General features: G+C 52.6%; 1 protein-coding gene and 1 long non-coding RNA gene across 5 annotated transcripts in view; one reads left to right on the top strand and one right to left on the bottom strand.

The window, feature by feature from the left end:
* Positions 1-4,217, bottom strand: part of PDE9A (phosphodiesterase 9A) — a 106,243-nt gene extending 102,026 nt beyond the window's left edge. For 2 of the 4 annotated variants that reach the window (XM_043874725.1, XM_043874726.1), the window contains exon 1: positions 4,095-4,203. In XM_043874725.1, the coding sequence (XP_043730660.1) occupies positions 4,095-4,163 (69 nt within the window). In that variant the 5' untranslated portion in view covers positions 4,164-4,203. Of the gene's footprint in view, positions 1-4,094 lie in introns of all 4 variants that reach the window. The other 2 variants (XM_043874724.1, XM_043874727.1) reach the window with 2 other exon arrangements.
* A 4,311-nt stretch (positions 4,218-8,528) lies between these two features.
* On the top strand, positions 8,529-20,083 carry LOC122675712. Its single transcript, XR_006335323.1, has 3 exons — positions 8,529-8,647; positions 18,495-18,628; positions 19,135-20,083. It is a non-coding gene; the product is annotated as an uncharacterized LOC122675712 (long non-coding RNA).
* The last annotated feature ends 4,093 nt before the right edge of the window (positions 20,084-24,176 follow it).

Below are 24,176 nucleotides of genomic sequence, written 5' to 3' on the forward strand. Positions count from 1 at the left end.
CTGGCCCAGAGCGCCTGGTGAGGGGCTGTCCCACGGCGGGGGTGGGGTGGGGGGGCGCTGCTAGACAGGCAACGCACCCATTGGTCCCTTTCAGTGCCACTTACGATGGTCCCCAGAATGACTGGTCTTGCCCAGACAAGGCTTCTCACTAAGCCCAAGCCCGGGGCCAGGGATCCCACAAAGGCCTCACTCTGCCTCCTTCAGAAGGTGGGCAAACCCACGCCCAGACGTGCCACCAGCTAGGAGTCCCTCAAGCTCCCTGATGCCAGGGGCATCATCTGTCATGTCCCAGGCAACCCAGCCAAACCCAGCCCTCCTCCGGAGGCGCATGGGAGAAAGGAGCAGGTTCTGAGGTGGGGGAAGCCTCAGAGAGAAACAGCAAGCCCTGTGGGTGGGGATAAGATGCACCAGCTCTAGAGGGGAATCCTGACGGCAGGGTTCCCGGCTCCCTGGGTTTGGGGACCCGGCTCCCACTCCCTCTTCCTTCACCTGGTGCCAAGAGGTGCCAGGTCCCACCTGTGCCCCCGACAAGTGGCAGAGCAGATGTGGACGGGTGTGCGGAGATGCAGCTGGCTGCGTGAGGCTGCCGCCCTGGCCATTCGGCAGTCACAGGCTTGGTCTTCCTGAGACTGCCCGGCCTAGGAGAAGGGCCCGTTCCCCACCAGGCTGGTCTTCCCTAAGGAAGGAAGCCTCTTCATGGAAACCCACATGTAGCCGGCATCAGCCCTGTCCACAGCTGGGTCCCGCTGTGTCCCGTCCCTCACTGGGCCCCCTGCAACAGCAGCAGTTCAGTCTGTCCCTCCGGGGGAAGCAGGGTGGGGGAGGGTGTGCAAAGGGGCCATGGCTGGGTGGGTCTCACCGAGCGCCATGAATGCCCCATTCACCCTGGACCCCAGACCTCAGCAAGGAGTAGCTGCTCAGTGAACACTTGGGATAACTAAGTGATTTGCACTGTCCACTCTGATTCCTGTAACAAGCAGGCCAACGAGAATCCCCATGCGGCAGTGGAGAAATCGTGACTGAGGGAGGTTAGGGAACTAATCCGGATCTGAGGGGCTGGAAGTGGAGGCCCTGAGGAAGGACTGGCTCCCTGCACGCCTCTCAGCCCCCTTGGAGGCCGCTTCCGGGTACACCCAGGAAGGACCCAGACCCGGGAAGATTAGCCCCGTCTGCCCCCCACCCCCAAGCCACCTATGCACAACCTCTGCAGGAAAAGCCCGCAGATGGAACACGGATCCTTCAAGGGGACCCCAGATCCCTGTGGCGGCCCCGCACTGGGTACCTGGACGGGCGATGTGACATGTGTGCTCGAGTCTCCTTCATACCGAGGAAGCAGTGAGCCAGTCACCGGGGCGCCACCAGTTTCTCTGAGAACCTGGAACACCTAGAGCATTATCCCTACGGTACATGCTGAGGGACCGAGTGCAGAAACAATGTGGGAGCTGCCGAGGGACCACAGGGCAGACAGAACAACACAAGCGCCAGAAGCAGCTCCTGCCTCCCCACTGCCTACCCAGGCTCTCCCCTCAAGAGTGGCTTCCCCAGAAAGGAGAAGGGATGGATAAAAGGGAGACAGAGCATGACGGCATGCCGGGACCTTTCAGAATTAATCCAGCGCCTGGGACTTTAAGAAACCACAGCCACTGAAAACATTGCTGCAGGAGCTCTCAGCCCAGGATTTAAAGTCCCAACTGAGCTGCTGGGTGTCAGAGTGAGGTAGGACTTCCAGCACACGCTCGGAACCCCAGATGGTCCAGCTCTCCCCCAGGGCTAAAGGTGCAGCCAGGAGCCTTCCCCGCCAGCCCGGAGCCTTCCCCGCCAGCCCCCCAGCGCCAGCAGCAAAGACAGAGGACACAGAGCAAGGTCAGGAAGCAGGGACAGTGATGGCCGAGGTCTGAGGACCACGTCTGCCTCCTCTCGTTTGTATCAAAAGGCATGGACCAACCACAGAGAACATCACACCTGCTGTGTTCCAGAGGGTTCCAGGCACTCAGTCTACATGGCCTCCTTCACTGTTCACAACAGTCTACAAAGACGATGCTCTTGTCCCACCTTACTGGCCTAGAGGCCAGCTCAGAAGAGCGCAGAGTTAGGTGCCCAGGATGACAGAAAGCGGTGGAGCTAGCACTCCACATCAGATCCGGCCGCTCCCGAACACAGGTGCTCACTGTCTCCCAGAATTGCCTGCCTGGCTGCTTTTGTGGAGATTCCCAGAACCTCGAGTATCTCAGCAGCAAAATGTCCCCAAGGACAGCCGAGTCAAGCCCACCACTCAGCGCTCCCCTCCCTCAGGAGCCTGTCTTCCACTTGGCACCCATATCCCATTGGACTTCTCCAGGAAACCTTCAGGACATTCTTGGGAGGGAACTGTCACTTCTGATGTTGACAGCATCTCATCTCACCTCTTTCAAAAGATAAAAGGGGTCAAGCTTTGATAATTCTCCTCTGTTGGGATAGAAAAAGTGTGTGTGCTTGTGTGTATGTGAGTGTCTTTGCCTGTGTGTGTACATGAGTGTGTTTGTGTGTATGTGTGCATCTTTGCCTGCGTGTGCATTTGTGTTTGTGCTTGCGTGTGCGCTTGTGTGTATGTCTGCCTGTGTGTGTATGTATGTGTGTCTATGTGTGGTGCATGCATGTGTGTGCTTGTGTGTGTGTGTGCATGTGTGCCTGTGTGTTTGCGCTTGTGTGTCTATGTGTGGTGCATGCACGTGTGTGTTTGTGTGTCTATGTGTGGTATGTGCATGTGTGTGCGCCTGTGTGTATGTGTGTGCACACATTTTACACGCACACTGTGTGTGGATGCATGTGCACATGTGTGTGTCTGTGTGTGCATGTCTGTGCACACGTGTCCATGCTGGAGCATGGGCGTATTCAGCGGAGGGCCCTTTCTCCCTCTGGGGAGGCTGTTAAATTCCTGTGCAGTCACAGATGCCCAGTCTTGGAAGCCAGGGGACCTAGGGGAGTCCTGTGCCTGGTGACCACTTGCCCTTGCTTCAGAGCCCCTGCTCCCCGTTATCTGGCTCCAATGAATTGGGCTACAGGGGGGGAAGGGGAGCCCACACTTCTCCTTTCTTGGGATCAAGCAGGGGATGGGGCGAGAGTGAGGCTGCTAGCAGAGGGTGTCTGAGAACCCCAGACACCCAAGCCCTGGCGCCTACTCTGTATCGGGCTGGGGCATCGCCGCCTGCTTCCCTGCTCTGGGTGCGCCTTGAGAAGAGCAAAGTGAGCCGCGGCGGATGCACGGCTTCCCTGAAGTGTCCAGCTGGGGTCAGGGAGCATTTCCCTTACTGTGGCCTTCCTCTCCGCCCCCCACCACAGGACCTCAGAGGGAGCTTAGAGAAGCGTCCTCCAAGCCAGCTCTCTTTTTGTCCCTCTCTGCCAATCAGAAGCAGGAGATGCTCTGAATGCAGAGCTCGTCCGGAGGGTCATCGGGTCTCTCCGCAGTCCCCAGGAGGTGAAGCAGCCCCGGGTCACCCCCTCCAGGCTCAGGGCTGCCCACCTGCTGGGCTGGGGAACCGAAGGGGGGATGACAGCCCCTGCCGTGCCAGCCTCCACCGACACCCGCCCCAACCTGCTCCCCGCTCGGCAGGAAGCGGTGCCCGGCCCCCGCAGGGGCTTCGAGCTCCAGGTACCACCCGCTCCCCTTGTTCTGGGTGTCCGTCCCGCGGGTCTGCCCACCGGCTCCTGGGGCGACTGTTCCAGGGTCCTTCCACCGGAAATGAAAGGCTTAATGGACCAGCCTCGGAACGTCGGAACTCAGCCTAATCAGATTTGTTACAAAGAAAGCTCTGCCCAAGGAAAGGAAAAAATACTCCCCTCGCGGTCGCCCCTTTCCACCGGGCCGCGCGTGGGGACACCTGCCCCGCGGAGCCCCACCGCCCCCGGCCCAAGTTGTCGAAGGCCACAGCCGCCTCCGCGGATGCGCGGGCGCTGGACCGCGGACCCCTCCCCCGCCAGCGCCCCCTGGCCGGCCCCCACCCGCCTCCGCGACCCCGCGCGGTCACCGGGAAGGAGCTGCCGGCTGGCGGGCACCGCGAGGGGCGCGCGGGGAGGGCGCCCACAGCCCGGCGGGGGAGGCTGGGGGAGGGGGCTACCTTCTGAATGCGTCCATCGATGTCCAAGTAGATGGCCTTGGGCCGGTAGCTGGAGGAGCCGGTTCCCATCTTGCCGAGCGCTGCACTTGGACTTTTTACTGTACTTTCTCGACGCCAGCCGCCGCGGGGAGGGCGGGGCGTGGGAGGAGGGGGCGGGCGGCGGGCGGACGCGGGGGCCAGCCAACCAGCGCGCCGCCGGGCGGGGCGGCGGGCTCGGCTCCTCCTCCTCCACCTCCCCTCCTTTTCCTTCCCGCCCCCTCTCTCCTCTCTCCCCGGTTTACACTCCGTTCTCCTCCCCTCCCACTTTAAGGCACGCCCCCTCATCTTCCCTTTGACTCCAGCCGCCTTGGGAATCAGGGCCAAGTGGGCAGCCGGTCTCCGACTGCCCTCTGGACAGGTGCTCATAGTGAGTGACTCCCTCTGACTGCAAAGCTAGTCGCTTGCCCACGTGACCAGATTCCTATAGCGACCCCCTCTGGCTGCAGGGCTGGTCACCTCTCAGGTGACTAGATTCCCATAGCGACCCCCTCTGGCTGCAGGGCTGGTCACCTCCCTACAAAGACAGTGCTCCATTAGGACTCTTTTGCTGCAGGTGGATGCTCCATCATCCATCAGCAGGCACCTGGCTGGCACGGGGCCCTAAGCTATTTGTGACCCAAGCACCACTTAAGCCTGGGGGAAATCCCCTGGGTCCATCTCTCCCTGCTGCGAGAGCCATCCTTATTTAATTTCAGTAGGAGATGGAAAAAGTTCCTTCTCCTTCAGGTACCTCCTTCCCCTAAATTTGTGTACACCCTCGAGAGTGAGCGCCTCTTCCAGCTGCACCCAGAGCTGAAATGGCAATTTTATTTCTGTCCTCGTGTAGCCACCCGCTATTTGCTGGCTTCAGCACTGTTCTGGTCGCCACCCCCCGTGTTAATTGCTACAGGGAATGTGGGGGTGAGGGGGAAAGGGAGGGATTACAGGCAGCTCTGGACCTGCAGATCCCAGTGGGGACTGCCTCTGCGGCTCCCCAGTTCTCTTGGGGCTGGGAACAAGTTTGGGGGAGGGTGGTGATGCTGAAGGGCTTTCAGTGCCTGTTGCTTTTGGAAGCCAGTGTAAAAACCAGACAGAGAATGCAATTATTGTTTCATTTTAAGAGAATTCCAAGCCACTGCTTTCCATCTGTTGAATGTCTGGGGTTTGCTTACTGGAGAGTGTCTGGGGCACATGGTCTCCCTCCCCCCTGCCTATCTGCCTGGGCTAAGCTGACCATGGCCACGACTAGTGGTCTTTGCTTTTCCTTTCCTGGCCATTTGGCCTTCACCTAGTGCATGGTCACTGGCTTTCCAGACTCCTCCTGGCAGTCTGGGGAGTTGGCCAGGCTGCAGCCCTGTGCAGCGTGGGGTCATCATCTCCAGATTTGGATGGTCCAGCATATGTCACTTCTTGTCCCCTGCCTGCTCTGGGGTGAGGTGGAAGGGCCGATTGGCTCTCAAGGAATGAGGATGGTTTTGCTTTTGTCTCCAGTGCAGTGACGGAGCTATGTCAGAGCCTGGGCACCACAAAGTTTGCTTTATACGTGGCTGAGGACAAGAGGAGGAACTAGGAGGACTTTGGGTTGGAGGGTCAACCCTGCTGGGTGGTCACAGCCGGCCACCTGACTCACAATTGTGAAATGTATCAGATCCCCTGGAGGAGGGTACGGTAACCCACTCCAGTATTCTTGCCTTGAGAATCCCATGGACAGAGGAGCCTGGTGGGCTACAGTCCATGGGGTCACACAGAGTCAGACACAACTGAGTGACTTAGCATGCATGGATGCATCCCCAAAGATTGGAGCGAGTTATGTTATTACAGCTCAGTTTTGTTGTCAAATGTTCTGATGTTCTCTGGGTTTATCTGGAGACTGATCTGCGGAGTTATCGTGCTGCCTGGTGTGGAAACCTCACCGCCCGGCAGATGGCTCATTAGCCCGGTACTTATCTATCCTCCATGTCTTACTGTCATCTGACCTTGCTCACCCAGACCATATTCTTCTAGCGCCCAAAGGCCGGATGCAGCTCTGCAGGGTCATAAGCACTGATCAGAGGCTGAGGTCCTGTGACACCACTGGCGGTGGGGGATCCTTATACTGCCTGGCTGATTCTACATTCAGAATAATAATTGCCCCATAAGTATCTGACTGACTAGGCTGCTGTCCAGTTACTCCATCCCTGAGCCAGCAGACCCTGCCTTTCCTCTGCCCCGCTGGGAGCCGAGGTTCCTTCATCTATCAGTGCTGCCCTTGCTGTGTGTGGGCGCTGACTGAGGCCCTGGGCGTTCAGTGGAGAATAAACAGAAATCCCAGGCCTGGAGTAGCTGGCGTCTTAGTGGGAAACAGAGGAGACGGTGTAAATAAATGCAACATGTAGCATGTTGGATAATAGCTAGTACAAAGGAGAATGTCACGTGGGGAAGGGGTGTGCTGTAGAGTGTGCAGAGCTGACACTGGGAGGGCGGCCAGGCAGGAGCACACAGGCTTAGAGAGGGGGCAGGGGGTCCATTTCCACCAGAGGAAAGAGCCTTCCAGCAAAAGGAGCAGCCCCAGGCCGAGGCCCGACCCACAGGAGTGAAGGGTGGGGGTGGTGGAGTGGGGCCTGCAGGGGGTGTGGGGTCAGAGAGCTAGGAGCTGGCAGGCCCCTGGCTGGGCCATACCAGGGGCGTGGTTCCACTCTCTTGGATAGAGCCACGCAGGAGGCTGAGCAGAGGAAGGAGGCAGTCCTCTTGGGTTTAGCCGCTGCTGGGTGGAGATGTCCTGATGCGAAGGACCAAGGAGAGACCATAATCTTTGGAAGAATGGCAGTGGTTTGGCCCATGGGGATGAGAAGTGGTTGGATATTTTTTAATTTTTATTTATTTATTTTTTGTTGTACTGGGTCTTCATTGCTAAATGCACGGGCTTCCTCTAGTGTTCCTCTAGTTGCAGCTAGCGGGGGCCACTCCTTTTGCTGTGTGTGGGCTTCTCATTGTGGTGGCTTCTCTTGTTGTGAAGCACAGGCTCAGGGGGTGTGGGCTCAATAGTTGTGGTCCACAGGCTTAGTTGCTCTGCAGCATGTGCAATCTTTCCGGACTAGGAATTGAACCCATATCCCCTGCACTGGCAGCTGGATTCCAATCCACTGAGCCATCAGGGAAGTCCCGAGAAGTGGTTGGATTCCGCATTCAGTTTGGAGATCTTTTCACTCTTTCATTAAGGCTCAATGCTTACGGTGACATTATGCCTGTGTTTTGTCCCCCTTCCCTTCAGTAAAAATGGGATTCTACCTAAATTCATGGTCTTCCACCCTGCCCGGCCCCTGGGGTAAGGGTCCAGGAGCTAGCCCTCCCCTCTGCATGCACCGCATCTGCTCCGGGATATTCTTGACCTCTAGTCCTGATCCTGGCTTGGCCACCAAAGTTGTAGTCAATGAAAATTCCCAGAATCAAGGTAAAGCCCAAGGAAGCCGCCTGCCTCTGCCAGGTGGTCCGGGGGCTGGGATGAGGAGCCGGGATGGAGCCCGAGGCTTGTTGGGGGGGTCTCGTGGGAACTTGGCCGCTGAGTTCAGAGTCCTGGAGGGGGCCATAAGAAGGGACATTTCCAACTGTCTGGGGTGTCAGATCATGCCTGAATCTCCCAGGGATGGGGCAGAAGTCAAGGAGCTCATGGAGGTGCAAAGCCAGCCCCTCGGGGAGTCCAGCCTCCATCTCTGGCCCCCAAGTGTGCTGAAACATCTCATAGTGGCATCCAGCTTGCACAGGGCCCATCCTTGTATGCAGAAAGTGTTAGTCACTCATTTGTGTCCAACTCTTTGTGACCCCATGGACTGTGGCCTGCCAGGTTCCTCTGTCCGTAGGATTTCCTAGGCAAGAATACTGGAGCGGGTTGCCATTTTATGCAGAGCTCACCCCTAATTGTCATAATAACCTCATCAAAAAAAGAACTTCAAGTTAAGGTATCAGAGATGCACTACTGATTAGAAAGGCCAAAACTGTGGCCTGAGGAGCTGGAGCTAGATGCTGGTCCCAGGGTCCCACACCAGCCCTTTATCCCTGGTGAGAGGGAGCTGAGCCACAATGAGGAGGAAGTGGAGGGTCTGCCCTGTCCCCTCAGGGAAGGTGACCTTCAACAAGGACGCAGAGATGGAGAAGGAAGTTCGGAGTCCTCAGGAAAAGTCCAGAGGGGGTAGCTGTCAGCGGGAGGAGGCGTCCGTCTAGCGAGGCCAGGCCAGATCAAGCAGTGGCCCTGGACTGGGTGGGCCAGTGGGTCAGCAGGCTGCTGCTGGAACAAGCACCAAGGGCAGCCTCTGCCTGTTCGCTCTTGGCTCTAACTGGTGTTTTTAATGACTATTCTGAAAATAATCCAACCACTTCCTGTGCCGATTCTTCTGACCCGGGCGTGTGGGGACCACAGAGTGAATTTGTCAAACAAGCAACATGCATTAGTGCTTACTGCATACAAGGCACCGAGCAGGCCTTGTTCAAGGGATTGGAGCATGTTAAAGGGGGTCTGGAAGCACTACGGGAGAGGACTAACATCAACCAACGGGTCAGGGGTAAGATGCTTTACTTCCCAGGTGGCGCCGTGGTAAAGAATCTGCCTCCCAATGCAGGAGATGAAGGAGACTTGGTTTCAGTCCCTGGGTGGGGAAGATCCCCTGGAGAAGGAAATGGCAACCCACTCCAGTAATCTTGCCTAGAGAATTCCATGGACAGAGGAGCTTGGCGGGCAACAGTCCAGGGGATCACAAAGAGTCGGACACAACTGAGTGAGCACACACACACACACACACAGACATGCACACACACAGACACACACACACACAGACAGGATGCTTTACATTCTGAAAGTTTTGCTCCTTGGAGGAATCAGCATGCTTTCTGCCTGCATAACAAATGGACCCACCCCCGCCCCCCCCCCCGCTCCGTAACTGCTCTCATGTTCTGGGAAAGACATCTGCCAGGAGGCACCTAGAGTGAGAGAAAGGAGAAGCCCTTTAGCCTGTCTCAAGCTTTCCTGCATGGGCAGTGTCAATTTTAGTGGTACAATATTTGATTTATGCAGACATCGACTTACTTCTTTTTATGGCTTTGTTAATTGCAGAATGATTACTAGTTGTAAATATTTCAAGTGACACAGGAGAGAAGGCGCAGTCCCACAAGGTCAGAAGGTGGAGATCCACCCCTTCGCAGTGGTCATCCCAGGGGGTTATGGAGACACAGGCGCCCTCACCTGCTCTTACCTGTCATCTTGTTGCCTACGAGCTGGGCACTGAGATTTTCCTCATCATCGATTTCCACTGGCTCCTTATATACAAAGGATAGTAACCCTTTGACTATCGTATATTTTACAGATAATTTCTACAAGCTTTTCTCTTCATTCACAATATCTTCCTAATATGGCTTTACACGTTTAAGTAATCAAAACTCTTCTGCTTTTCCCGCCAGCTTTCTGGATTTCTTGTCGGCTTAGAAAGGAGGTATCTATTATAATAGAAAGATTAAAAAAAGAAATAAAGATGTGACCTGAATTTCCAAAGATCGGGACAGCTAATTAAATTGTGGCACATTTGCCAGAGGGACTATCAAGGCCAACAGTGATGACGAGTTTGTAGAGGCCGAGGGAAGTTACGGCCCCACCAGTGTCAGAGCAGGATCTGCAGAGGCGGCGGGTCAGGACACACTTGCCCTTCATTCCAGGCCCGACCTGTTTGTCGGCAGGCACCCCATGCCTGGCACCGCAGGCCTGGCTGTGGACAGAACCAGCTCCTGCTCTGCGGGGTTTACATGCCACGTTAAGCTCTGTGAAACCTAGCAGAGGGTTGAACAGATTCAGGAAGAGATTGTGAAATAGTTTGCTTAGGGTGGTAGGGTTCTAAGCTTTTTTTAAGCGTTTTTCAAATGCTGTGATGGTATTTTTGCCATAAAATGGGGAACAGAGGAAGAGTTAAAGGGTAAGTCGTGTGCAAGGGGCAGCGTCCTCCTGCTTTCGTAGAAGTGGCTGGATGGGGAGGAATGGGTCTTCCTCATGGGTGTGGTGCTGGGAGCCCTCAGGGCCCAGATAGACACTCAGGTCTGCTTACTTGGTGGTGGAGTCACCCTGCTCTCCAGGGCCTCCCTGGTCCAGAGCCGGGTCCTCAGCTGGCCTCCCCTGCCACTTTTATGGACAGTGACTGCCTTGGTGGGTCAGGGTGTTCTTCCGTCCTCTCTTGTCCATTTTAGTCGCCTCCTACTTGGTCCCCTGCCTCCCCTCTCCCCCATCCTTCCTGAGTGTGGGCTTCTGGATCTTTCTATCGGGCCCGCCTGCCCCCATCAGTTCCCCGGCTGGCCTCCTTGGGGACTTCCCACCACCTCCAGTGTGGCATATCTACCGTCTGTCCTGCCCTTCTCCACCCACATCCCCCAAAGACACCAGACACTCCGCTGTCATGTCTGTGACTTCGCTCCTCTTTTCAGCCAAGAATGTCCCTCCCTCTGTCCTCCCCAGATCGGCTCTTACTTACCATCCATTTAGGTGTCACCTACACCTTCTTCCAGAACCTCTGGATCTCTGGACCAGGGGTGGGGAGCCCCTCACCAGGGTCCCTGAACCCCCGGATCCTCTGTGATCCCTGCCATTGCAGACCTGGGTGATTTGCATGTCCTCCCGAGCCTGCCTCCTTGTTGATCAAAAAGAGTGACAGCCCCTGGTCCCAGGCATTCTGAAGATGGATGAGAGCGTATGATAATGCAAGAGCAACTGTTAGCCCAGGCCTGGCGAATCCTCCCAGGTCTGGCCCATCGTCAGAGCCTGGGGCTGTCTCTTGTTGTTCCCTGAGGAGGAGCAGCACTGTTATAACCCTCGGTCCCCCATGCCCTGTTTCTGCTGCCGTCTGCCCACTAAATGATGCCCTTTTGGGGGAAAGAGGGGATTGTGGGAACCTTCATCAGGGTGTCCCTGTCCCTGGAGCCGAGTGGATATTGAACAGTCTTCAGGGGCTGAATGCCTTTCTGTGACCTGGCAGTCCCATTCTTCTTTAAAAAGCTGGCGGCCTGTGTTGAAATTTTGACCTTGGCTTAATTAGCATGAAAAGAGGTACTAAGAGCCAACAGTGCATTCCCTGCCCTGAAATGGTTTTCCTGAGGAGGAAAGGGCTGCCTCGGGCTGACCCCAGGAGGTCTCTGCCCCAAGCAGCTGCCTCTGGAAGCTGGAGCCCCATCCAGCCCATGTGGGCAGGGGGTGACCCCAGCAGTCGGCTCTGCAGCCCTGGGGACCTGGCTCAGCGCTGGAGGCCAGACCCACCCCAGGAACAGGAGCAGCCTCTGGGGCCAGGGCCCTGAGGCTGGGCCCTTCCTGTCACCTCTCAAGGGGACAGACCTCTTGCCACCTCTAACCTGTCTGTCCCGCAGGACCGTGGCTGCTGTCAAACTTCCAGTCCTCTAATTGATGTTACACTTGCAAGGTTTTGAGTGACCTGGGCTGGCCCCTCAAGGTCACTCCCCTGGTAGGGGCTCTCAGGAACTGGTACTGGGGAGTGACTGACACATGCCCTGGGGGACTCACGCCCTTTTGCTGCGCCAGGACCCTGACTCTCTGTGGACCACACGTTCCTTGTGCTCAGAGCTCGTCCTGGTGCACAGGCCCCAACTGAGAGAGGAACGGAGTGATGTCATCAGAGCTGAGGATGCTCTGAGCAGGACGATGTGGGGTGAGGTGGGGGTTTGCGTGCTTTAGTTCCAACCACCTGCGATGATGGGGCTTCCCATGTAGCTCGGCTGGGAAAGAATCTGCCTGCAATGCAGCAGACCCCGGTTTGATTGCTGGGTCAGGAAGATCCCCTGGAGAAGGTAAAGACTACCCACTCCAGTGTTCTGGCCTGGAGAATCCCATGAACTGTATAGTCCATGGGGTTGCAAAAAGTTGGAAACAACTGAGCGACTTTCACTTTCACCCGTGACAATGCTAAGACCTGCCACTTGGAGAGGCTGCTCCCCACCTCACTCCTGCGAGAATCTCATTCTCTCATCACCCCAGTTCTTTGTGAATGGGTATGGCTGCCCGCCAGACACCAGCCTGACAAGTTGGTTTCTTTTTGTGTGGGCCTCCGGATGGGTATCAGAGTCAGTTCTCATCCAGGGGTCTCAAGGTGACTGCCCTGGCAACTTTCGGAACCTAAGTCCATACGGAGCTGATTCACGCATTCAAATGATCTCCTGGCTTAGCTTGACTCAGTAGTAAGTCTGCCTCTGTGAGTGGATTCCACTGCAAACTGATGACCTCAGTTCCAGAAATAGGACACAACAGCCTAATTCGTATGCAGACCTGTACATGGTTATCTGTAGCAGCAAACATATGTAGATCCCAGTGTTCCGACTTCACTGCAAGCTCTTGGCAAGGAGGACACTGTCCCATTTATTTTGGGTGGCTTCCACAATGCCTAGGAAAGCTTTAAAATTACTCCAAATGCTAGTTTAGGGGCCAGAGCTAGTGTATCCTACAGGGGAAGAAACTCTTCTGTAAACTCAGAGTTGGATGGGGGCCATGCCTCTTGTAAATCTGTGACTAATTTCCTAAGCAGCCACCTGTCCAATCGGCAGGAAGTCCCCGTCCTGTGTCCCGAGAGTGTCCTTCTCCCTCCCCAGTGTCCCAAGCCTCAAGGGTTTACCAAGGTCCAAGGGAGGGGCCTCTGTCTTTCCCTAAGGGAGAGGGCAGGGCATCATCGGCCCATTTCTTCTGTTGCTTCCTGCTGAAGCCAGCGAACAGACCAAGAGTGCCCCTCCTCTAGCATGTGAGAGAGGTTAGATTTGGCAAGTTACAGAATGGAAGAGAGAGACCTTAACAGGAGAGAATTCCTGTTGTTGTTGTTAGTTTTTCTTTCTTAGCAGTTGAGCCGTGACTGGCATTTTCTCGTTTAAATATTTTGGGTCTGAGAGTTATGCCATGTGGATGATCCTCTGAGCATCTTCCTGACGGCGGCTTCTGGGAGACCAGCTGTCAGCCATGTCCCCTCCAAAGGGGTTCCCTGTCTGTGTATCCTTCAGCCCACAGCTCTATGACTCCACCCCTCTTATACTCTGATCTCTTTTGATTTAGTTCTGTAAACGCCATCTAACCCAGGGCTTCACCTCTTGTGCTCCTACCCTGCCTCCTGCCTCGGGGAAAGGCTGTGGATTCAGACCCAGAACCCCAGTGCCCTGGCCCTCAGGGTGAGCCTGTTCGTACCACCATGACACCCTTATATGAGGGAAAACGCTTTTTTAAACTATAGAAGCTGGATCTTTGAAAAGAAACTGCCAAGAAAAAAGAATTTGCCAGTGTTTTAAAACTGCAATGGCCTGTTTCTGATCAGAACTCTGTGAAGGCCAACCTTGAAGCAGGTGGACGGGCAGGACCTGTCAGCTCTCCCTACCTCTGAACTTGACCCAAATTTATAGTTGCAAACAAATGCTCACTGAGCACAGATCAGGCTGAAGCACTCGGCCATGAGTGAGGATCTGGGAGCCAGCAACAGGGATCGGGGCAAAGATATGTGTGGCTGGGCCCTGCTCTCTGACAAACTCACAGACAGGCAGAGGAGGAAGATTTGTAAGCAAGAGCTAGTACACATCTCCCCTCATCCCTACCCTGGACATACAAACAACATGATAAGTGCCATCTCTAGTAGACATTTGCAAAAAGCTCTATCAGTGTATAAGGCAGGCAAAATTCTATCAATCTGGGACCTTTATTCTAGTGGGAGGACAGACAACAAACACGTACCTGGGACTTATATTCTGGTGGGGAGGTAGACAATAAATGAACAATGAATATATTATGGACAAAGATAAGACCTATAAAGGGAAAAAATAAAACCAAGGAGGATAGAGGATTCCTTAGGCTGATAGTTTAGATGTTGTGAGCAGGGAAGGCACCATGGAGGAGATGACCTTTCAGCAGAGACATAAATCACATGAAGGAGAAGACTGGTTCGAAGGGGGACTGTACAGGAGGAGGGAGGAAAGGCTGGAGGCAGCCAGGGCTGTGGGGGGAGTTGGTGGAGCAGGGACAGAAGGACCGCCGGAGATCAGAACAGGCTGACCTTGCAGAGTTTGGGGTTTAGTCTAGGTGCAACCAGAGCCATGGGAGGATAGATAGCTGTGAAGGGACCTGAGCTGGCTCGGATGCAGGAGACATGTGTGTGAGAAGGCCGGGTCAGCTGGATGTGGTCATTTGGGGTTAGAGTCCGGCTCTTTCTTTCTGGGCAACCTTGGATAGATTACTCAGCCTTCCTGAGCCGTAGTTTTCTTCTCGGTGAAATGGGCGTGTAGGGCATTTGCAAGGATCAGTGGTGTAATACATGAGAAGCCCTCAGCCCGCCGTAGCATGACTTCATCCACGCCGCCTTCTTCCTACCTCTCTGTTCTGCTTTCTGTAAAACAAGCACTAGATCACTGTTGCTATGGCAGTTGTCACTTTTTTCTTTTTTTTCCCCTTTGGGAGTGTAGATTTAAGAACTGCTGAAAGTCCCTTCAGAGCATTGAATACTTTCAAGAAAATTTCCGCTCCTGTGTTGGGGTGGTTGGTAATGTTTTTCCTCCCTGAGATGGTCACAGCATGCAGCTGTGGGGCTGGGGGTCCGGGCCAGCATCCATCTCTCATGGGAGTCACCTGGTCCCCGCTGCATCTCTCCTTCCTGCCTTCCAGCAAGGATCAGTCCTGCTGACCATCAGCCAGAGCACGTGTGGAACACTGTGTGTGCCCAGAGCCACCCACCCGCTTCAAGGCTATCTCCCTGGTGACCAGCTGTCCACATTCACGCGACATTTGTAGCAGTAGCTCTGCACTGGGGTGATGAAACACACCCAGGGTGTCACAGCTGTTGCTCTTTCAACATAAATTTGCTGCCCCCTCCTTCTTTTAAGCACAAAGGTAGAAGTGAGCCTAACAGCCTGCCAGCAAAATTTCAAATTGTCTTCATCTTAGGCAAGCTGGTGCCCACCACATCCCAAACAGGGTGAGAGAACACAGGTGCTGAGCCATTGCATACGGGAACTTTGCTGCTTCAGAAGAAAATAGATTTGAGCTTTTCATCTGTGAGGCGTCCCATAAAAATGTTAATTTTTGATCACATAAGACATGGTTGCTGACAAAGGTCCGTATACTCAAAGCGATAGTTTTCCCAGTAGTCAGGTATGGATGCGAGAATTCGACTATAAAGAAGGCTGAGTGCCGAAGAATTGATGCTTTTGAACTGTGGTGTTGGAGAAGACTCTTGAGAGTCCCTTGGGCTGCAAGGAGATCCAACCAGTTCATCCTAAAGGAGATCAGTCCTGAATGTTCATTGCAAGGACTGATGGCAAAGCTGAAGCTCCAATACTTTGGCCACCTGATGCTAAGAGTCAACTCCTTAGTAAAGACCCTGATGCTGGGAAAGATTGAAGGCAGGAGGAGAAGGGGACGACAGAGGATGAGATGGTTGGATGGCATCACTGACTTGATGGACATGAGTGTGAGCAAGCTCTGGGAGATGGTGAAGGATAGGGAAGCCTGGTGTGCCACAGTTCATGGGGTTGCAGAGTCAGACGTGACTGAACGACTGAACAACAGCAAAGACATGGTTCCCCAAATTTCTTTTCTTTCTAGAACATAAGACCAGCAAAATATGGGTTCCGTCCAGGGCTCATTAGATGCTTCATTTGAAAGTGACAGAATCTCAACTCAAATGAATATAACCAAAGGTGATGCTTTAATCATAAACAAAACTTCCGGGAGTTGTCACGGTGTTAGCAGCACAGTGGATCCAGGGTCTCCATCCATGTCTGTCTGTCTGTCTCTGCCATCCCCCTTCCCCAGTGGGGTTTACTCATGTGGCTGGTGTTGTGGTTGCCTGGCAGTCCAGAACTCACATCCTACCAGTCCTGTCACCCACGTAGAATGAGAACTTGGTGGGAAATGAGCTGGAGAGAGAAGTCCACGGGGCCACCCTGGGTCCATCATGAGTCATTTCAGCAGGAGCCGGGTGCTCTGACTGCGGTGCCCTGCTCGCCTCACAACATCTATGAGTCATAGGCTAAATATGCTCATTATATGTTCTTAAATAAAATTTTGCTTTAGATCTATTTTAAATTTACAGAGAGATGACAAGCATAGTACACAGAGTTCTCATGGACCCGGCACTGATTTCCCCTGTGATCAACATCCTACATTAGTGGGCTACACTTATCACAATTAATGAACAGATGTGAACACATTCTTCTTTTTAAAAAAATTTTATTGAAGTATAGTTCATTTACAATGTTGTGTTTAATGTCCGCTATGCAGCAAAGTGACTCAATTATCCATATATATACATTCTTTTTCATATTCTTTTCCATTATGGTTTATCACAGGATTTTGAATATACTTCCCTGGGCTATACAGTAGGATCTGGTTGCTTATGCATCCTATGTATAATAGTTTGCTTCTGCTAACCCCAAACTCACAATCCTTTCCTCCCCTCTACCCTTGGCAACTACACGTCTATTTACTCACTATGTCTGTGACTCTGTATTTCATAGAACTGTTCATTTGTGTTGTATTTTAGATTCCATGTATAGGTGATATCATATAGTATCTGTCTTTTTCTTCCTGACTTACTTTGCTTAGTATGACAATCTCTAGATCTACCTGTGTTGCTGCAAATGACATTACTTCATCCTTTTTTTATGGCTGAGTAATTATTCCATTGTACACATGTACCAAGTCCTTACTTGTTCTTCTGCCGATGGACATCTAAGATGCTTCCATGTCTTGACTATTGTAAATAGTGCTGCAATGAACATAGGGATGTATATATCTTTTCAAATTGTAGTTTTGTCTGGGTATATGCCCAGGAGTGGGATTGCTGGGTCATATGGTAGTTCTGGGGCTACCCAGGTGGCGCTAGTGGTAAAGAACTTGCCTGCCAATACAGGAGATATAAGACATGAGGTTTGATCCCTGGGTTGAGAAGAACCCTTGGAGGAGGGCATGACAACCCACTCCAGTATTCTTGCCTGGAGAATACCATGGACAGAGGAGCCTGGTGGGCTATTGTCCATAGGGTTGCAAAGAGTCAAACATGACTGAAGTGGCTAGCACAGCACAAGGCAGTTCTAGCTTTAGTTTTTTGAGGAACCGCCACACGGTTTTCCATAGTGACTGTGCCTGTTGACATCCCCACCAATAGGTACTGACACATATTCTTACCAACGGATCATACTTTGTTCAGATTTTCATGTTTTCTTTTTTTCCGTTTGAAGATCCCAACCAGGAAACCACATAACGCCGGTCATCCTGTCTCCTGGGGATCCTTTTGCTGTGAGAGCTTCTCAGACTTCCCCGGGTTTTGATGCCCTTGGGAGTTTCGAGGAGGGCTGGTCAGCTCTTTTGCAGGATGTCCCCCGCTTGGGGTCTGTGTGATGTGTTTCTCATAATTGGACTGGGTGTGCATTCCGGGAGGGAGACCGCAGAGGTGAAGGGCCATGTACATCACCTCCCACCGGGCATCTGTGCGTCCACTGAGTGCGTCACTGCTGGTATTGATCGTGACCCTGGTGGAGGTTGGTCTGTGGTGCTCCCCTGAGTGTACGCGTATGTGTGTGTATGCATGTGTGATCAGTCATGTCTGACTCTTTGTGACCCCATGGACTGTAGCCCGCTGGGCTCCTCTGTCCGTGGGGATTCTCCAAGCAAGAATACTGGAGTGGGCTGCCGTTTCCTCTTCCAGGGGATCTTCCTGACCCAGGGATCAAACCTATGTCTCTTGTGCCTCCTGCAATGGCAGGCAGATTCGCTGCACTACCTGGGAAGTTACTCTGTTTCCTCCTCCCCACACTGTCGTCTTCTGGAGGACATGGTCGTGCACCCCCACCCCTGAGGAGAGGGGAGGTGGGCTCCTTCCTCCAGGGCAGAGGATCCGCATAAATCCTTCTGAATTCTGCTGCAGGGAAATCTTCTTATCCTGGGTGTGTGTTCATTCAGCCATTTATTTATACCTGTACGGACTCATGGATATTTATTTTATTCTTTGGGTTATATTCCAATAGTCCCCCCCCTTTTTTTATTTTGCTCTAAGTGTTCCCACTTTCGCCATTGAGAGCTCCTTCAGTGAGTTTCATGCTCCTCGAGGTGCTTTTCTTTCTTTCTTTTAAGCACTTCTTTACTTTCTGAGGCTGGAAGATGCTCCAGCTCACTTTGTGCATTTCTCACCCTGGTCCTAGTCAGCCATCTCTCCTAGGGACTCTGGTTCCTTTTACAGGAGAATTGGTATTAAGAACCTTCCTCTGAAAAAAAAAAAAAAAAGAACCTTCCTCTGGTACTGAGTGTGCTCATTGCTAGTGGGGGCGTGGCTTCTAGGCCCTCCTCGAAGCTGACCAAGTGAGGAAGTACATGTGATATACTGACTCCTATATGTTGTTGTTCAGTTACTAAACTGAGTCCGACTCTTTGTGACACCATGGACCGTAGCACACCAGGCTCCACTGTCCTCCGCTGTTTCCCAGTTTGCTCGGATTCGCATCCACTGAGAAGGTGATGCTGTCTAATCATGTATGTACAGGTATGTATAAATATCGCGTACAACCTTGGTATCCATGTGAAGGCACATGTGACGATGTTTGTATCTCCAACTCTGGTCCTTTCCACTCGGACCCTTCCTGCCCCTCCTCTTGCTTGTCTGTTACCCCTTACTCCCCCGGTGAGAAAGCCTCTACCCACCACCCACTGCTTGCTCCATCCCAGTATCCATGTGTACCATGTTTGGAGGGCCGGTCAGGGTGGGGGGTGGGCTCTCAGGGCCTGGCCATCTGGATGCAGCGGTGAGGAAGGGCCAGAGGGCACTTCCAGCTGGGCAGTTTGGCTGGGCAACCAGTAGACTCTATGAGCCGCCCACTCCAGGACTGCGGCTGCCGAGCAATCCAGGGTCCCCAATCTGGAGGCTGAGGCCCAGCAGTGTTGGAGGAGTTTATCGCCTGCTGTGGATTCACAGACGATGGAGCTGCTTCTCTGCAGAGAGCTCGATAAGGGGCCTGGACAGATGCTCATTTCTTCCTCCTGCCTGAGCAGAATGCGGTGGCTGCCGAAAGAGCGAGATGATAAGAAGGAAGTTTTGATGAGACGTTGTGTGCGGAGGCAGGAGGCATGGACAGCTTGGCAAACCATCCAAGGCTGGAGAGAGTAAATAAAGATGCAGGAAGAGACCTATATCAGACCAGCCAGAGACCATCTTAAACCAGGGAGGATGTATAAGGATTAAAGAGTTTCAGAAAAAAAAAAAAGGACTACTGTATAGCATATGGAACTATAGTCAATGCTTTGTAAAAACCTGTAAGGGAAAAGATTCTGAAAAACAATAGATTTATGTATACCTATAAGTGAATCACTGTGCTGTAAGCTTGAAACTAACATGACATTGTGAATCAACCATGCTTCAATACATAAAAATAAATTTAAGAAAGACTGTCCACATGCTAGAAGAGGAAGGAGTTAATTTCAAACTAAGCACTGAATCTCCTGATGAGAAGCCTGAGGTTGAAATGGTGACTGAAAAATGTTGCAAGGTAGCCCTGGTCTTGATCTTCATCCAAAGCGACCTCCCTTTGAAAAGTCCCCGAGCCAGACCCGGGTAGTGTGGGCAGGGCCCTCAGGACTCCAGCTGATGGGACCAGTGGCTTTTTATGTGTTCAGCCTGGAGCTGCCCTGGGGGCTCCTGGTAGCTGGGGTTGAAGCCCTCCTGTCACCTGGCCCTCCCTGGAGGGAATCTGAGTTTGGGGCAGGCTGCCTGCTGGCGTTGGTCATCCCACGCCACAGCCAGGAGCCACTGTGTCTGTGTTTTGTGGATCAGCAGAGCTGGCTTGAATATTTTGCTCAAAAATAGCTTAACCCTCAGGTCTTCCCTGGGGGTCCAGTGGTTAAGACTCTACGCTTCCACTGTAGGGGCCATGGGTTTGATCCCTGGTTGGGGGGCTAAGATCCTGCAAGCCATGTAGCATGGTCAAAAAAAAAAAAAAAAAGGGAGAACCAGATGTCGGGTATATGGGAATTTCTGTATTAACTTGAAGTAATTCTGTCAATTTAAAACTGTTCTAAAATTAAAATTTATTAAAACAAATTTTTTGCAGTAGTTCAACACTGGCAGTGGACACAAGAAGTCCCCTATAACCTGACCCCTATAGGATGGGTTTTCTGTGGACACTTGTAGGTTGCCAAGAAAATGAAGAAGATTCCATCTTCTGTGTCCCCCCACCCCAACCCAGATGTAGCCGGGACCTTGCATCACCTCAATGTCACGTGTCCTCAATGTCCTCTCTCCATCTCTGAGACGTAGCTTCTCCTCAGAATTTGCCAGTGAGGTCATAGAGCTCAGTGCTTGATGGTTGTGGGAAGAGGTGTGGGCTGTCAGAGGCAGCTTTCCTCGAGTGTGTGCGTGTGTGCCTGTGTGTGTGTGCACATGCTCCGTAAAATCCTATTCCAGCCACCGGTGCAAAGTCCATACAAATCCCTCTCAGGTGCGTGCTGGTTCATCTAACCCTCCCCACAAGACACCAAACAGTCTCCAAGGCCAATTCCATGAAAACCTTTTCATAGTAGCCAATGAAAACACACTGTCTTTCAATTTTCTAGAAATAATCATTTTTCTAATGCTGCAGTCCGGATGGATTCCCTGAAGAGATGCTGTTCTCAGGCAGGTGGGTTTGATGTAATTGTGTTCGTGGTAAAAAAAAAAAAAAAAAAAAAAAGACTCCAGACCAGGAGCTTCTCAAATGCTATTATCCTCCTTGTTTGTCAGTAGGTTTTCCTTTCCACACTGGCCTTCCACCCACTCTCTAGCTTTAAAAAGAGAACAGAAAATGGTGCACAAAATGGCAGAAAAATGGAAAAGGTAGACCTCCTTGGGCTCCTCAGCTAAGCCATGTTTGTTGCATTTGCCTTGTGGAGGAGTTAGTCAGGTTGAGGGTTTATCACTGTGTAGAATAACTATGTAGTTATCCAAGTCCATGTAAACCTCTCCCACGACTAATCTGATGTTCTGTGACAGAACTTTAATGAATCATTGTTACATGTGTTCAGCTGCCTCACAGAGAAAGGAAAAGCACTGCCTTTGAGTAAACAAATCCAGGGTTCTCCGCGGTCCATTCTTTGCTTTAAGTGGGGAGCAAATAAGAAAATGGCTGCAGTCAGTCAGTGTTCCCTGCCCACCCCTTGTCCCTCTTGGACCCTCCATCTGTGTGAGCGTTCCTCCTCGTTAGCGAGGAGGTGAGCTATGGTGACCTTATAGCAAGCAGCGCTCCCTCCGTCCATGGCATTTACATCTCAGGGTCGCTGTGTGTGTTTCCAAACATAATCTCTGGGAAAAGAAACCGAGGGCGGGAGGTGGGTGGAGTTTAAGATGAGGTAACTGTCCTAAGCCACAGGCACTGGGTGGAAAGAGATTGGTGCTGAAAGGGATAGGAGAATATGTCTTAAATGGATGAATGGGCAGATGGATGCTTGGATATATGTGTGAATCACAGTTGTTTGGATGAGTGCATGGAGGGGATGGATGGGTGCATGGATGGATGGTTGGATATATGTATGGATAGGTGTGTGAATGAGGGATGGATACATGCATGCATGCACGGATGCATATGTACATGGATGGATAGATGGATGACTGAATGGTTGCGTGGGAGCTTATATATATATATATGCATATATACAGATGGATGCATGCATGGATGCGTGCATGAATGAATGCTTAGATGAACGTATATGTGGATGGATGGTAGATAATGGATGAATGGATGCTTTGATGTATGTATATATGGTGAATGGCTGATGGGATAGATGAGTGGAAGCTTAGATGTATGTATATACGGATGGATGGATACATGCATGTTTAGATGTATGTATTTATGGATGGATGGATGGATTAGTGCCTGCCTATATGCATGGATGCTTAGATGCATGTATATATGGTGGATGGCTGATTGGATGGACACATGGATGAATTAATACAGAAAGATGTTTGGTTTGGGCTGGGCAAATGTCATTCACTCACAAGTCTAGCAGGCAGGTAGACACACATTCATTGAGTACTTGTTTTGTGACAGACACTACTCCTGGTGTTGGGAGCACACAATTCCTGCCTGCAAGTGGCTTACCTTTTAGGGAGTAGGGTCCACTGGGATCTTAGAGACTTAGAAAGGCACCTGAGGAGGTGGCTCTGACCTGGGCCCGAATGAAGAGGGGCCAGCCCTGAGCAGGTGGGGCCAGGCCTTCCAGCACACGGACCAGTCTGGTGATGATGGAGGGCATTACACGAGCCTGTAGGGCTGAAGCAGGCTGCAGCTATGTGCTATGGGGTCCACCCCTGCAGGGCCCCTCCACTCTTCTCTTCGCCTGTCCTGGGGCTGACCCACGTGGACGCACCACTAGGCCTCTCTTCTGGCTTCTGGTTGGGTTCAACCAACGGGGAGCCCTGGCAGAAGCTTGGAGAAGAGGGAGACAGCCTCTGGCCAGTGTCTGCCTCGACAGGAGGTCACCTCTCTTCTCATGGTGGCCTGCTGTTTGTGGGTTTCTTCCAGTTTCCTGGTAATCAGTCACCCCCCGACCCCATGGTCCGGTGGGAACGGCTCCACCATGATGACCTCCAGACTTCCATCTCTGAGGCTTCCCTGTACCCTGCTCACACCTTTACAAAGAGCCCCCAAATCCTGACCAATAAGGTAGTTAGCACAAGGAGGGACCCAGGAAACAGATCTTCAGAGGCTGGGATCGGGTTTGTCATAGATTCAAGGTAATCCCATGGATGGGGAAACAGGACCTAGGTAAACATGGGCATAGTGGCACCTTGATGATTCCCATAATCATGGGGGCAGCGGTGGGTGGACAGACGGATACAAGGCCCTGCAGGTTGTTATGGTTCCCTAGGGGTGACTGCAGACAGTTTAGTCTCTAGGCTTCCTCTTACCTACACAGCAAACAAGGGAAATAGCAATCACCGGTCAAGCAGTGAAGACCCAGAGGGACAGCTGTGAAGGAGCCTCATGGTTCCTGAAGTCTTAGGACCAGGACTGGGCATCTGGCTTTGAGGCCAACGAATGAGTGTTCTTGAGTGTGGCTGGGTCTTTGAAGCCGAGCTTGTGTCCTCATCTGGGGCCAGTTCTCCCCCGCGGACAGTGGGCACAGTCTGGGGATATTCAGCATTGTCACAGCAAGAAGGGTATTGCTGGATTTTAAAGGGTGAAGACCAGGGATACAGCGCAGGTCAGCTCCCCAGCAAAGAATGATCTGGCCCCAACGGCCCTGGAGGTAAAGAGAGGGGTTCTGAGATGAGGCCTGGGGCCAAGTGAGCAGAACATTCTGAGCTTCCAGGTTCCCAGAGCCTCCTCCACCTGCAGAGAGGTCTCTAGCCCTGATTCTTTCCCAGACGCAGGATGTAGAGGGGGATGAATGTGCAGAACAACAGTCCGAACACCCATCTCAGTGGAAGGGACTGAGAAGACCTGGAGCTGCCCTCCACACTGCAGCCCCGTGAAACAGTGAGCCAAGCCCCACAGCACACCCAGGAGAAAGCAGCGGAGACCAGAGAGAGGTTGGGGCAATCTTCCTACTGCATGCCCAGGTAACTCACCTGTTGAGCAAGTACAAGTGTCCAAAGGACCCCAGAGCATGACAGTGGGCTTTCACAAATGTGATCAGTGGTCCAGAGGTTGTATCCTTACTGGTGGGGGTCAGTGCAACCCCTGGCAGCAGCTACGTGGCCATTGCTTGGAGAAAGCCTCTTCTCCATCCTGAACAGGGAGGAGCGGCATAAGCCGTCTGCTCATACAGAGTGGAGGGTCTGTACAGTTTAACCACGTGGCCTTCCTTCCACTAAAGCCAGCCTGGCTCTCCCACTGCTGAGTGCAGTCCTGGACCAATGCTACGTCACCCGTGTCCCCCAGCGGGATGGGCTGACTTCCTGGTGGCTGGTGAATTACACTAGTCCTGTTGCTCTCGGCACCAAAGAATTGATGCTTTGGAACTGTGAAGCTGGAGAAGACTCTTGAGAGTCCCTTGGATGTCAAGGAGATCAAACCAGTCCATCCTAAAGGAAATCAACCCTGAATGTTCTTTGGAAGGAC

The sequence above is a fragment of the Cervus elaphus genome, chromosome 19, assembly GCF_910594005.1.
Source record: "Cervus elaphus chromosome 19, mCerEla1.1, whole genome shotgun sequence".
Taxonomy (NCBI): domain Eukaryota; kingdom Metazoa; phylum Chordata; class Mammalia; order Artiodactyla; family Cervidae; genus Cervus; species Cervus elaphus.